Source organism: Cnephaeus nilssonii (genome assembly GCF_951640355.1).
Source record: "Cnephaeus nilssonii genome assembly, chromosome: 1".
Classification (NCBI taxonomy): domain Eukaryota; kingdom Metazoa; phylum Chordata; class Mammalia; order Chiroptera; family Vespertilionidae; genus Cnephaeus; species Cnephaeus nilssonii.
Genome location: NC_137072.1, coordinates 89,853,105 through 89,866,860, shown reverse-complemented (window position 1 = coordinate 89,866,860; position 13,756 = coordinate 89,853,105). Strand labels below are relative to the sequence as shown.

Genomic DNA, 13,756 nt, shown 5'->3' with positions numbered 1-13,756 from the left:
TTTATTATGGTTTTGATATGCATTGCCTGAATGTCCAGTGAGGTTGAACACCATGCATGTGCTGGTTTGCCATTCATATACTTTCTTTTGTAAAAAGTCCATTCAAATTCTTTGTCTATTTTTGAAATCTAGTTTTCTAGTTTTTGGTCTTTTTGTTTTTATTGTGAGAGTTCTTTATTTATTCAGTATATCAAATCCTTATCAGATATATGATTTGCAAAACATTTTCAATCATATTTAAGTTGTCTCTTCAGACTCTTGATAATGTTCTTTGAGGTAAAAAATGTTTAATTTAATTAAATGTATCTATTGTTTCTTTGTTACTCGTCCTTCTTGTGTCAAATCTAAGAAACCATTGCTAGATTCAAGGTCATAAAAAACTATGTTTTCTTCTAATAGTTTTATAGTTTTAGATTTTACATGAAAGTTTTGTATCCATTGGAGTGTATTGTTGCATCTGGAGTGGGGTAGGGTTCCAACTTCATTACTTTGCATATTATGGTCTTCCAACTGTCCCAGCAATATTTGATTAAGAGACAGCTACGTATCCATAGAATGTTCATGGCACCCTTGTTGAAAATCAATTTGCCATATATATTTGAGTTTGTCACTGGACTTTTGATTTTATTCCATTGGTCTCTATGCCCGTGACTATGCCACTATCACACTGTTGATTAAGGTAGATTAATACTAAGTTTTGAAACTGGAAAGTCCACCAATTTTAATTTATTACTATTATCAAGAGGGGGATGAATGGAGGCATCTGAAATAGTGTCAACAATAAAAAATAAAATTAAATAAATTAAAAACATATTGTTTTGGTTATTTAGAGCCCCCTTGCAGTTGGATGTGAATTTGAGGATCAGCTTTTGCCCCTTATGTAAAAAAGGTCATTTTTGACTTTTGATAGTTATTGAATTGAACTTATATATCACTTTGAGATCTATTCTCATTTTAACAGTATTGTCTACAAATCCATGACCATGAGATATCTTTCCTTTAACTAGGTCTTCTTTAATTTTTTTCAGCAAAGTTTTATAGTTTTAATTGAACAGGTTTTTCAGCCACTTGGTTAAATTTATTCCTAGGTATTTTATTATTTTGGATGCTATTGTAAATGGAGTTATTTTCTTAATTTCCTTTTGAATTATTCATTGCTGATGTTGAGAATCAAACTGATTTTTTTGCACTTATAACAAGAATGGCTAACAGGTTTATATAATGTATTAAATACCAAGATTGTTCTAAGAGTTTTACACATGTTTATGTTCTCAAAACACTATCTATGGTAGTTTCCTATAGCTTACCAGATAAAGATAAATTGTGCTGACATGGCTAACAAGGTCTTTCTTATACACTTCTATCTGTATGTATCTCCATGGACACTGAAACAACACACGGTCACCAAACACACTATGTTCTTTCACCCCTTGATGTAGTTTCATTACACAATCTATCATTTTTGGCTAGAATTCTTGCTCCAGCTCATCTGTCTGGGAATCTCCTACTCTTCCTTCAAGATTTAGCTCAAATGTTAGCTCAGCTATTTAATCAATTCTCCTATATCTATGCTGCTGTTTTCTGTAACAATTTGTACATGTTTCTTTTATAGTGCCTTCACCTTGCCATGCCATTATCTTTTCGGCTTATTTTGTTGCCCTCCACTCTAGGGCCTGGTGCAGTATCTGGCACAGTAGATTCTCAGTGAAACTTTTGTAAATGACTGAGTGATCCAAATACAGAAAAGTAATTTATCCTATCACAAAACGTGCTCAGCCTACCTCATATATCCAAAGAGCAGTCACCAAATTTTCCTGCCTGGTTTAAATGAAGAAAATTAAATTTGAACCAGAGCTTTCTTTATCTGTAGCCAAACCCTCTACCAATGAGCTATCATCAGAGGCACCCACGTGAGAGGCAGCCACTATCATAACAGGCAGCCAGCATCACCAGAGGAAGACACTATTTTGACAGGCAGCTACTATGGGGAGAGGTAGCCTCTATCATGACTGGCAGCACCGCAGCCGGGCACTGTCTCTAGAGGAGCTACTATCGCCAGAGGCAACTACTCAGCTGAGAACTATCAGAGAGGCAGCTACAGGGGCCGGACTGCCACAGGCATCTACATGGCCATTTCTGTGATAAGTATAATAATAAGAGGGAACATACTTTATGGTCTGGAATGGAAAGAGCCTTAATGAGTTTATTGTTTGTTTTGTTCATTAGATCTCATGCATGAGTGTGGTCGTGGGGAGCTTGTCTTTCTCTGGCTGACTTATTGCTCTTGGTGTGGTGCTCTCCAGACCCATCCATGCTGTTGTAGGTGGTGGGACTTCTTTCTTTTTTACCCCCGAGTTGTTGTCCATTGTGTAAATGTACCTAATTGGGTTTTAAGCTAATATGTATTTATTTATGTTATATTTATGCATAGTAAAAGTCTGTGAGAAAACGCCAATAAAAAAGTCTCCCTAAAATTGGGAGGTGTTGGAAGCAGATCAGAGACATCGGATCCAACCAGTAGACGTCAAGAAGACCCCTGGCCAGCCTGTCCCCGGCAAGTGGGCACCAAACCTGTATGGGGCCAGAGCGGGAGGATGAGCATCTACCTATGAACCAGGAGATTACAGTTCTATTCCTGGTCCCCAGTGTGGGGTTTGCAGGAGGCATCCAATCAATGATTCTCTCTCATCATTGATGTTTCTATCTCCTTTTCTTTTCCTCTCTGAAATCAATAAAAATGTATTTAAAAAAAAACAATTAAAAAAACCTGTATGGGAGCTGCTGCAGAGATGGCAGCCTGCTATCCACCCGTGCCTCCCTCCACACGCCCAGCCCACTCTGGGTAGAGACAGGCCTGGTATTTGAAGGGTCTTTATTTTATTGAGGTCAGAACATCATTCCCTAAAATTATGACCTTCGGTCCATAATTTGCCTCAGCTAGTCCTTAGTTGGCCAAGAATTAATCCCTGAGGGACCTAGAAACCCAATTGGGTGATTTTCATGATGAATGCATAGAATGACTATGCTATTTAACAAGCGGGTCTTAATGAGACTCAGTGGGAATGAGGTAGGGATGAGGTGGGGCAGTGGATGACGGCGTCAGCTCTGGCAGGGGTGCTGGGAAGCCAGCAAGCAGCAGAGGGAATTGAACCTCAAGACAAAAAAGCGTGCAGTGCACCATCCCTGCTTTCCCTGGGTCTCTCCTGCCCTGGCATCTAGTGCATCAGAAAGGGAGTACTAGGCTAGAAGTTAGGAAATTTAGATCTGGGTCCCAGCCTAACCTTACTTGGAAAGGTCATTTAAGCTCTCCTCCACACAGTTTCCTCATCTGTAATATTGGTTAATTATGCCTAGTCTTTCAGGCAACATAACCTTACTCTGCTTTTATTTTACTTTTCGGCCTTTAGTTTTCTTTGCATTATGTAAAAACGTATTTACAATCTCTTGTTTATACATTTTTAAGGTATCTCATATCTTTTTGGAAATATGGTGTGGACTAAATATAAACATATATAAAATTTTTAAAAAGGAAGAAAATTAAATATGCAAGTAAATACACTAATGTAGTATATGAGATGAGTCTTTTTCTCTCTTTCACTCTCTAACTTAAAGTCCTAAGATCATCTTTGTTTATCTAAAAACAAAACAAAATAAACACAGAAAGTCTATAAATGTGGTACTGTTATTCTCTAAGTTAAAACTTCTAAAAATATTCTCTTTATACTAATATAGAGACAAATATTGAGAAGCAAAATGATTCAACAGAAAGTAGATTGAATGTACTTCCAGAAGATTTGATACTGTTAATTTTCCTTACTAGAGGCCCAATGCACAAAATTCGGAGAAGAGTAGGCCTTCCTTCCTCCGGTTGCTGACACCGGCTTCCCTCTGGCACCCGGGACCCGGGATTCCCTCCCAGCCCCCGGCTTCATCCAGAAGGTCATCTGGAAGGATGTACGGAAGGACATCTGGTCTAATTAGCATATTATAGATGAGCACCAATGACTCTGTAATTTACCTATCTGAGCCTCAGTTTCCTCATCTGTAACATGAAACAAATACCCCCTGCCCACACACTACAAACTACTGGTGTATCAAGAGAGAGAATACTTTTGAAAGTATGCAATGAAACATAATGTGCTGTACAGCAAAGCGTGTAGTTATTCACTCACCAAATACTGTCCTTGCAGGCACAGATTCTCTGTTAAGCCAGAATGACACTTGGGAGAGAATGACAGTCATGATGCAAGGCAGATACGTTTGAATCACAAAATACCCAATTTTTCTTTTCAAGTGGAAATGAGCTGTCATTACGGTATATTCACCTAGAAAAATAAGGTAGGAAGTTTAAGGAACTGTAATAGCCAATAGTTCACACATTTTGGAAATGGAGAAGATTAGACAAAGAACAGTCTCTGATTAGAAAAAAGTCTTTATCACATATATGACATGAGAAGTTTGTAATTTTTAAATGCCTCTTTAGCTCAGCAAGAGTATTTAAAAGAGGATTTTAATATTACCAAGAAACTTGCTCCGAATGTCTATGGTATGGCATTTGTTTTTCTCTCTAGGTCATACTTATTGACCAAAGGAGTACAGGTTAATAAATACGCTCAGGCCCCTCACCCCCACTGGTACCAACCTCAAGTTCAGGTCTCTCTGGTTTTTTAAAAGATGGATCGCTAGCCACATCTCCAAGGCTGATCTTCTGGCCCAGATTTCCCACTGCTGACCCTGTCACCAATTCTGATTTTCTCAATGTTGTATCTCTGCTCTCATTCTCTACAGTCAGTTCTATCCCATCCTCACTGCCTTCCTTCCTGCTCCCTGGCTTTACATCTGCTGGATGTAAGTGCATTAATACCCACAGCAGCCTTTTCTTAGAGGAGAGTGGCCCTTAGAAAGGACATCAGCTTCCTCACATTGGCCAATAGTAATGATCTGTAACCAAGAGTTGAAATAGCCTATCTAATAATAGAGTAACATGTAAATTACCATCACTCCGCTACGCCCACGATTGGGCGGCGGGAGGCTGGGGGGCGGGACTCGGGGTGGCCTATCCGGCCATTGAGAGGCACAGATCCGCTGCCACTGAGGGGGGCTACCCTGCTGTTGAGAGGCGCAGGGGGCGGGACTCCCGCCCCCTGTGCCTCTCAACGGCCAGATCCGCGGCCGCTGAGGGGGCCTGCCGCGGACACCCAGCTGCGCCTCTTAACGGCAGGGTAGCCAGGTGTCCGTGGCAGCCCCCCTCAGCGGCCGCGGACCATCAAAAGCGTGGGTGCTGGGTGCCTGTCTGCTCTGAAAGGCCTGGTGCACCATCGGACAGGCACCCAGCTCCACCGAGAAAAGCGAAAGCGTGTAGGGGACCCTACACGTGCATGATTCAATCATGCACTGGGCCTCTAGTCTAAAATAAAGGGAAAGGAATTGGAACACTAAGGGAACGGTAATGCTATTTGAAGGTAAAATTGACTTCTCTGAGAAGATACACACTTCTTTAATATGAAGTATATTTTAGACTAGTGTTTCTCAAACTTTAATGCACACCTAAGGAATCTCCTTGGAATGTTGTTAAAATACAGATCCTAAATTTATAAGGGGTCAAGCCTGAGATTCTGAATTTCTAGAAAAACCCCATGCACACTCTATAATGCTAGCTCTTAGACCTCACGAACAAATGGTTTTAATCAAACTGAGTCATTTCCAATGACTTTAACCCATGAATTTTCTTAACTAACTTTTCTTTTGACTCATTTTACTAACCTGTACTGGATTTAATTGTCTCCTTCCCAATTGATTGGCCCAACAGGTCATACTGATTTAACCTGGAGCCATCAGGAGCAACTTGTACTGAATCAGATGCATTATAAGTCCAAATATAAGTGACCTCTGAGGTTGTATATGCATCTGTAGGAAATCAGAAAAAAGATCTGTCTTATCATTTTAGTAAGAACCATCAGTAAAGTCCAACATCAAAAGTTGTATATTTCATAGAGTAATTGTTGACTAAAATAAATCATTGATATTTACAGATCATATTTTTTAGGGTAAAACGTGTCTTTGAAATTTATAGCTTTAATATGAAGGGTGTGAAGCAAACAAAGAGAGACAACCAAGATCATGATACTATTTTCTTTGCAACCACTTTGAGAGGTAAAGAACACATTTATCTTTAGAGTCTGCAAAAATCAGTGGGCCTTGAGATAATAAAACCCCCGTAGTCTCAAGGTGGTAGAAGTCACTGTGGTAAACAGATTATGAATGCCATAGCTCAGGTAATTGGTTTAGAAATAACACTCACTCATGAAATGACAATCATAATCCAAAAATAATATTGCTTTCTAGACATAAATTAATTTCATTAAGAATTAAATTAAAGCTATCATACATGATACAATGCATTTCATTAGAAAGATGAGGACTGATTATTGCACACCATGTAAAATAAATGAGAATGATATAATTTTCTCAAGTTGTAAATACTTTTTAAAACATTTTCATTTTAAAGTTAATTTATACACCCAGATCTCACTGGACTCTACTGTCATTGCCTTCCAGGTACGTTATGGATTGGGAAGAAAAGACTAAAGACATACAAACCAGGTATCATTTCCTGTTTTATTTGGCCAAGGAAGGAGAATTTAGCACAAGTGAGATGACTCTAGGACCAGAGGGCAGGCAGCATGCCTTACCTTAGCAGCCCCATGGCCCTGGCATTTCCTTTGCACTTGTATGCCCTGGTGGAGGAGCAGCTGAGTCTCTCCACAATTGAATAAACAGATAACTCTTGCTACTCTACTGACCTTGTGAAAAAATTCTATGCTCTTTTGCTCATGAGAATGTTTTGAAATATTAGTCACTTCTGGTCTTTGAGCAAAACTCAGTACCATGGTCACATTCTCAATTAAAAGAGAGAACGGACCAGCTGTTTCAGTTGCTTCTAGTCCTTGAGCAAAACGCACCACCCTGCTCACATTCTCAATGAAGGGAGAGGAAGGACCAGCTGTTCCTGCCAACATCTCTGTCTCTAACTACCCAGGACGTGGTGGTCCTCACCTTGATCCAAAGTTTTGGATTATAAACAGATTTGCATTTAAACTTCAGTAACAGCAAAAAGAATATAAGTTTGTGTCTTTCTCTCTCTGTGGTCTTTTGATAGTTTTCTGAATGTCACTACTAAATGTGAATATCTATAAAACACTGATTTCATTGTACGTATATTCATCTACATTCACAAGTAAATCATGTTACATAATTTTTGAAATAGGATTTTATATACCTATATATGTATATCTTTATGTATATGCATATTTAATAGTAGAGATATATTTATAGAGTTTACATATTCTACTTACTTTAAGGTTCAAATTTTTTTAATGTTAAATATTTCACCATTGATGACTGCTAAGATTAGATAAGTAACATCAGTAATGTGGATAACTAGCAATTCATTTGCAAATTATCAAGTAGCTTGTTTTGTTCTCTCATGAATACATATCATGGCCCTGTTTTCAACAAAATTCAAATGGCACATAATTTAATAAATCAAAGACACATCACATGAACTACTTTATGTCAGAAAGCCTTACAATACTCAAAGAGTTGTGAGTCTTAATAAATTATAAACTTTTTTTAAAGTAATTGCAACTTCGCTTTTGAGTCTGATGCTACTCTTAAACATAACTAAGAGGAAACGAAACCCTACCAAAGGAATCCCTAGTGAGACATAGATGGGCAGGGACTTTATCTGATTCACATGTATCCTTTAGCACTTGGTACCATGCCTGACACACAAAAAAGTTTTCAATTCATTCTTGCCCGATTAATGAATATACTCATAATATTTTGATTGTTATTTATTGTTAAATATAAAAACCTGGATAGGAACACAATAATCTGTTCAAGAAAATGACTGAGTCTTCTATACAAAAGAAATTATTTCATTAGTGGTATAGGAATATGTGGGTGTCTTTGTTTTTGTTTTAATTTGGGGTCTGGAGACAGAAGATAATAGCAGAAAGTTGTGAGGTGAGGAATAGAGGCACTCCCTGGTATATCAATACACATCTAAACCAGGAGGCCATAGCAATGTTTCTCAGTAAACTATTAAAGGAGATAAAGACAATTTATATTACAGATTTCATTATAAATTCCTTCTCTAAATTTTCTTTAATTCTGTTAAATAACACATTTTAGTGCTACTGTATATCTAACATCAAATGCATACTAACTCTTAATAGTTGGTAACCAACAAAATCCCAAGACAGTCTTTAATTTATTTTTATGCAAAAAGACAACTTTCCGTTTATTTTGGGCTAATGCACAAAATACACCAAGATTCCCATTCAGGGAGGGCATATATAACAATATGAAGCAATAGGGAGAAAAACCGAATTGAAAAGTATAAACTTATAGAGAAGATGCTTCTTTTACTTCAGAACAATGATAAAGTTCCAGAAATTCCATCATTTGGGGGAAAACAAAGGGGCTTTGGAACAAGACAGGCAAAGGGCATGACTTGCTACTGCCATATTTGTTGTGCCAACATCTTAAGGTTCGGGTTGGCCTGTGAGTCTATGTCTACATGCTGGTGTTCATTCCTTTAACACTTATGCCTCAAGTGCCTACCATTGGCAGGGATAAATAAAAGACTGTTTATTTACTGTGTCAAAAATAAACGTGAAGAGAACTACTTAAGAACCATTAAACAGAGAATGCCTAACAACAAACTTTACGTTTTGCCCATATTGCTTCTAGATACAGACAACCATATTCTCAAGCATGCACTATTCCACTACTCTGTAGAAACACTACTAAGAGTTTGTTAATTTCACTTAATATAATTTCAGGTGTATTTATTTCATATTCAGAATGGTAACATCACCTCGGTTATATTTGGTGTCTTACTAGCGCTTACTCGTCCACTGAAAATGCCTTGCCTCCTTACAGCATTACTGCATCGTGACTAAACCCTTTCTTTGGTCTCAAGGCTTTTTAAAATGTTCTCTTTAATGCCACTTATGCAATGCAAATGAGTTTCCCTCTGCCACATCTGCTGAGTTTTTTCGACATCATATTTACGTTGTGTAACATGATTGACTATCTTAAATAATTTTGGGAGAAATGCCAGGATTGAAGTGGTGGTTTCCATGACAATAAAAGAAGGCTTTGTAGTTAAACAAAGAAGAGATTCTCAAAGGAAATTGAGAGCTGACACTTTTTTGTAGAAATGGACAGGAAAAAAAACAAATCTGAACTTATTCCACAAAACTATGGTCATCAAAATAATTAGAGGCTTTGTCATTCCTACATGCTATCATCCTTCCCTTTTCTTGGTACTGTCTGTGGGGAGAAGGCAACTACTCAGAAATATTTTTAAACATGTTAGGGAACTGCATTTCTATTCATGAGAAGGAAAAGTCAAAACCTAACCCGGATTGGCAAAGGTAGGGGTGCCAGAAAGAGCAAAATTTCTGAAAAGGTCAGGCAATGGGACACGTTCACACAAGAGAGAAGCTCTTTAGTAGTGTCCATGAACTGATCCTGAACCTGCCCTGAATGCCTCGTGGGCCTAGGGAGATGACTTGACCTTCCCTCTTTTCAATTATTCCGGGAGAGCAAATGCTTCTGCTTGACATACAAGATATAACCTCAGTGACCTAAAGAAGGTCAAATGCACAAAGCCGTTTCTGAAATATTCCATGTACACAGAAGGAGCCTGCGTGTAGCAATCCAGCGACAGCATCTCCTTCAAATTTATTTTAAGAAAATAAGAAAAAAACACCACACTTTCCATTAGCTAGAAAGCAGAAAGATAATTGCATAGATCCAACATCTGTGCCTGCCATTTGCAACAGGCTGATAACTACTTTAATAAACAATAGAATCTATCCTTTAGAATTCATTCTTAGTTGACAAAAATGAAACATTCAGTTTGCATTTTCAGGGACTTTGAGCATTTTTTCATATGTCTCTTGGCCTTCTTTTTGTCCATTTTGGACAAGTGTCTATTTAGGTCCTTTGCTCATTTTTTGATTGGATTGTTTGTCTTCCTTTTGTTAAGTTGTATGAGTTCCTTATACATTTTGGAAATGAACCTCTTATCAGATGCATCATTGGTAAATATGTTCTCCCATGCAGTAGGCTCCCTTTTCATTTTGTTGATGGTTTCTTTTACTGTGCAGAAGCTTTATATAATGATGTTGCATTTTTAATGTGCTAGTATTTGGCAAATAAGATAAATGACATAGTCCTGATCTTCAAGAAGCTCCTAACCTAGCTTACACACTTAGGCAAACATATAATGTTTTTTATTAGCAATGATGTAAGTGATAATGAAACACCATGATTCAAATATAATGACATTTTGGAGTACAATAGGGTTAGCCAATTCTGTGATGGAAATCAGCATGCCTTTTAATTCTGCATCCTACCTGGCAAGTATTAAGCATTGCATAATATGAGAAAAACTATAACATTAAGTAGTGTTGCTGACTCTCCTTGATATTTTTTTACCCAAAATATGTAACGCCATTCCCATACTTACAGCTGCCAAATTTCAGAGGGCATGAATGAGCATCCATTGGAAAATCCTCCAAATGCATTGGACATTCAGCTTGAACTGTAAGCCTAAAAGTCAAAATCCCACTCTTTGTTTAAATAAATTGACAAGTCAGGATAAATCGCTCCTTACTGTTGTCAACAAAATTAATGAAGAGGTAGGACTTTCATTATAGCATCTTTGGTTAACTAACATTTAAACCTGATTCTGTTCTATCACATTTAGATGATCCCTCCGAAGACATTAGCATATACAAAATCTGAGCTCAAGTATCAATATTTATTTACAAATATACTTAACCATGTTTTACTCTGTGGTTTGTTAAAAAGTAAAAAAAAGTTATATATGCATTTTGAAGGGCTATTTTCCCATTAGCCTTACTGTTCTTATTTGAAATATTAGAGAAAAAATATCTATAATGAAAACAATGTCATTTTCTTCCCCATCATCTCATCAACAACCATATAATAAAATTGATATAAGAATTCAATATTGGCTCACAGGAGCTTCCTTCAAGATTACATAAACTTTAAATCAGTATTATATTTAGACTCATGAATATAAATATAGAAATAGGTATAGATGCACATATAGAAATATCTCCTAAAAATACGTTGTTAAGACTAGACTGTTGGCTAAATTATGAATGTTATATATAATTTTTTCTGTATCTTCATCATCATAATAAAGAGTAATCAGTAAATTTATAATAAGTTATTCAGTATTCCATGTCTCACAAAGGTAAAGTAGATAAAACAGGAACTAAATCAAACATACAGAAAAATCTCTTATAACGAGCAAAACAAATGTGATCAACAATTTAATTATAGATTATACACTTCTAAGAGAGTATTTAAGAATAACCCCAGGCAATATTTCCAAAACTATGTGTGTTCTCTGTCTATATTTTGTTTAAACCCCAGATTTCCAATTATTATTTGATCCATAGGAATGATCAAAGTGTGTAAAATCTCAGGAGTACTGCCTCTGTTTTGTAAGATTTTAGAGAAAAAGGCAGAAACAGTAGAAAACATTTTCATTTTAGGTAATGGTCATTTAGTAATGAGCCCAAAAGCTTTTCTTTTAAAGATCAGGACTGCATGAATACTCCTTCTTAAATAATTTTTGACATCTATCACTTAACATTTCTGATGAAATAATAAATACATCAAATGCCTGTAAGACATATCAGTCTATGGGTAATGCTGATGAAAGTCATCCATGCTTCAGAGACTTTATTAAACATTAAATTTAGAATATATATCATTTTTTTATATTTGTGATGATTTTCTTTTTTACATAATACCAACAACATTTTAAAAGATGAATTCATGGGAATAGTTAAAATGGAATAATAGTGTGAACACCTGTATATTTCTTTAGCTAATTGTTTAAAGGTTGAATCATTGAAATTGATGTTACATGACAGTTATTGATTTACAAAATGGCAATTTCATATAGTTCCATCTAAGACATATGCTTAAGGTATCCAATTTACTTCTAAGGTTTGGTAAATAAAAACTGAGTTTAAAAATATGTTTTCTTTAAAATAACTTCATAAGGAGAAAAAAATATTAAATGAAGTAAAAGCTTGCTTAAAAAATCACTTAACTTTTATGATGGGCTATCTAATGAGATATTAAAAATAAAATTACATGATGGTATAAGGAAAAATTGAAGTCATGCTATTAAACTGTACTTAATTAAAATGAAGTGTGAAAGATAAATAGCCAAAAATTAATCCTTAATAGTAAAGGCAATTCTTAAAATTTTTACACACTAAAAATGAGAATCAAACTCATAACTATCATTCCATGTTTATTTTTTAATGTGCATGCAATTACAAAGTATATTATAACTACAACAATAATCTGTTATGACAATGTTCACCTTGTGCTAATGTTGAACTTGATAACCAGGTTAGCCAGTTTTTTAATACATGAATTACTCAGTATTTAAATGCATCATAGCAAACCTACAAACATACCTCATTGTGTAGAGCAGTGTCCCATCATCCTGGATTCTAAGAAGTTTATTGGGCATTGTCATGTTATGAGCTACCGATTTTTTCCCATTGTGAAAGAAGGTGTCTGGAGTCCAGATTTTGCTAGCCATTAAATTGTTAAGTCGGAGGATATTCATAGGACCTTTAAATTTTAACCTTTCATCTTTCCACTTTTGTCGAAAGAACACATCTATTGTATACTCCTGAAATATAAAATAACATTCTTAAGGAAACAATAAATGTTGTAGATACAAGGACTACAAAACTCCAACAAATAATATAGTAGTTTCAAAAGAGAGAAAGCTGTATTGATAGAAGTAAATTTTGAATCAGAAAGATAATTCCTTTCTCTTATCCATAAATGTTGCCACTGACAGTGGGATAAAGTATTTGTACTTACACAATTAACTACATTTTATTATGAAGATAATAAATAAATATACTTCATCTGGTCTTTTCAGTTGAACAAGGTCTCAGTTCAAACTGCTTTACTTCACTCTGTAATTTAGAACTACTTGGAGAGGGGGCATGCTTGGGGCAGGGTTTGGGTGGATTGCTTTGTCATTTATCTTAAGGAAGAAATAGCAGGGAGCTTTCTCCACAGCAAAAAAAAGAAACAAGTATTAAACACACTGTCAGATCTGTATGAGTCATCATCTCTGTTGCCAAAGAAACGGTAGAATATCTTATTTTATAAAATACTAAAATAAATGGTGAGATATCATATTGTTAGCAAGAACGCATTAGGGGATAACAATTTTAACAAAGTTTATTTTATGAAATTAGTTGTAATAAAAAGACTTTGACAAATTATTAGTTATTGCATTTGGTAAGTTACTGTATTAGTATGCAAATACAAATAATTTACAATGAAACTCCTTCAGATTGAAATGTAATATTTATTATTCATACAGATCAGTTTGTGATTCATTTCTTTAATATCATTCTCCAGCATTTTTTAGCTGAATCTCTCTCTCTCTCTCTCTCTCTCTCTCTCTCATTACCTCCCTCTCCCTCTTCCTCCTTCCCTTCCTTCCTTTCACTTTTTTCTCTGTCTTTCTCAGCATAATAGAATGTACACATTTTAGGTGAGATACACAATTCACAATCGTGATTAATACTGACAATCTATTGGATGTTCACATTTCTGTCCATGTATGTTTTTTTGCAAATACTCACATGATAAATAA

The 13,756-nt window shown here is 35.9% G+C and overlaps 1 protein-coding gene across 2 annotated transcripts in view; it reads right to left on the bottom strand.

Annotated features, from left to right (window-relative positions):
• The window catches only part of GABRA2 (gamma-aminobutyric acid type A receptor subunit alpha2), a gene marked incomplete at both ends in the record, with an annotated part of 103,568 nt that overhangs the window by 28,076 nt on the left and 61,736 nt on the right, over nucleotides 1-13,756 (bottom strand). For both annotated transcript variants that reach the window (XM_079772650.1, XM_079772649.1), the window contains 4 exons: nucleotides 4,173-4,325; nucleotides 5,764-5,907; nucleotides 10,547-10,629; nucleotides 12,549-12,769. In XM_079772650.1, the coding sequence (XP_079628776.1) occupies nucleotides 4,173-4,325; nucleotides 5,764-5,907; nucleotides 10,547-10,629; nucleotides 12,549-12,769 (601 nt within the window). The remainder of the gene's footprint in view (nucleotides 1-4,172; nucleotides 4,326-5,763; nucleotides 5,908-10,546; nucleotides 10,630-12,548; nucleotides 12,770-13,756) is intronic.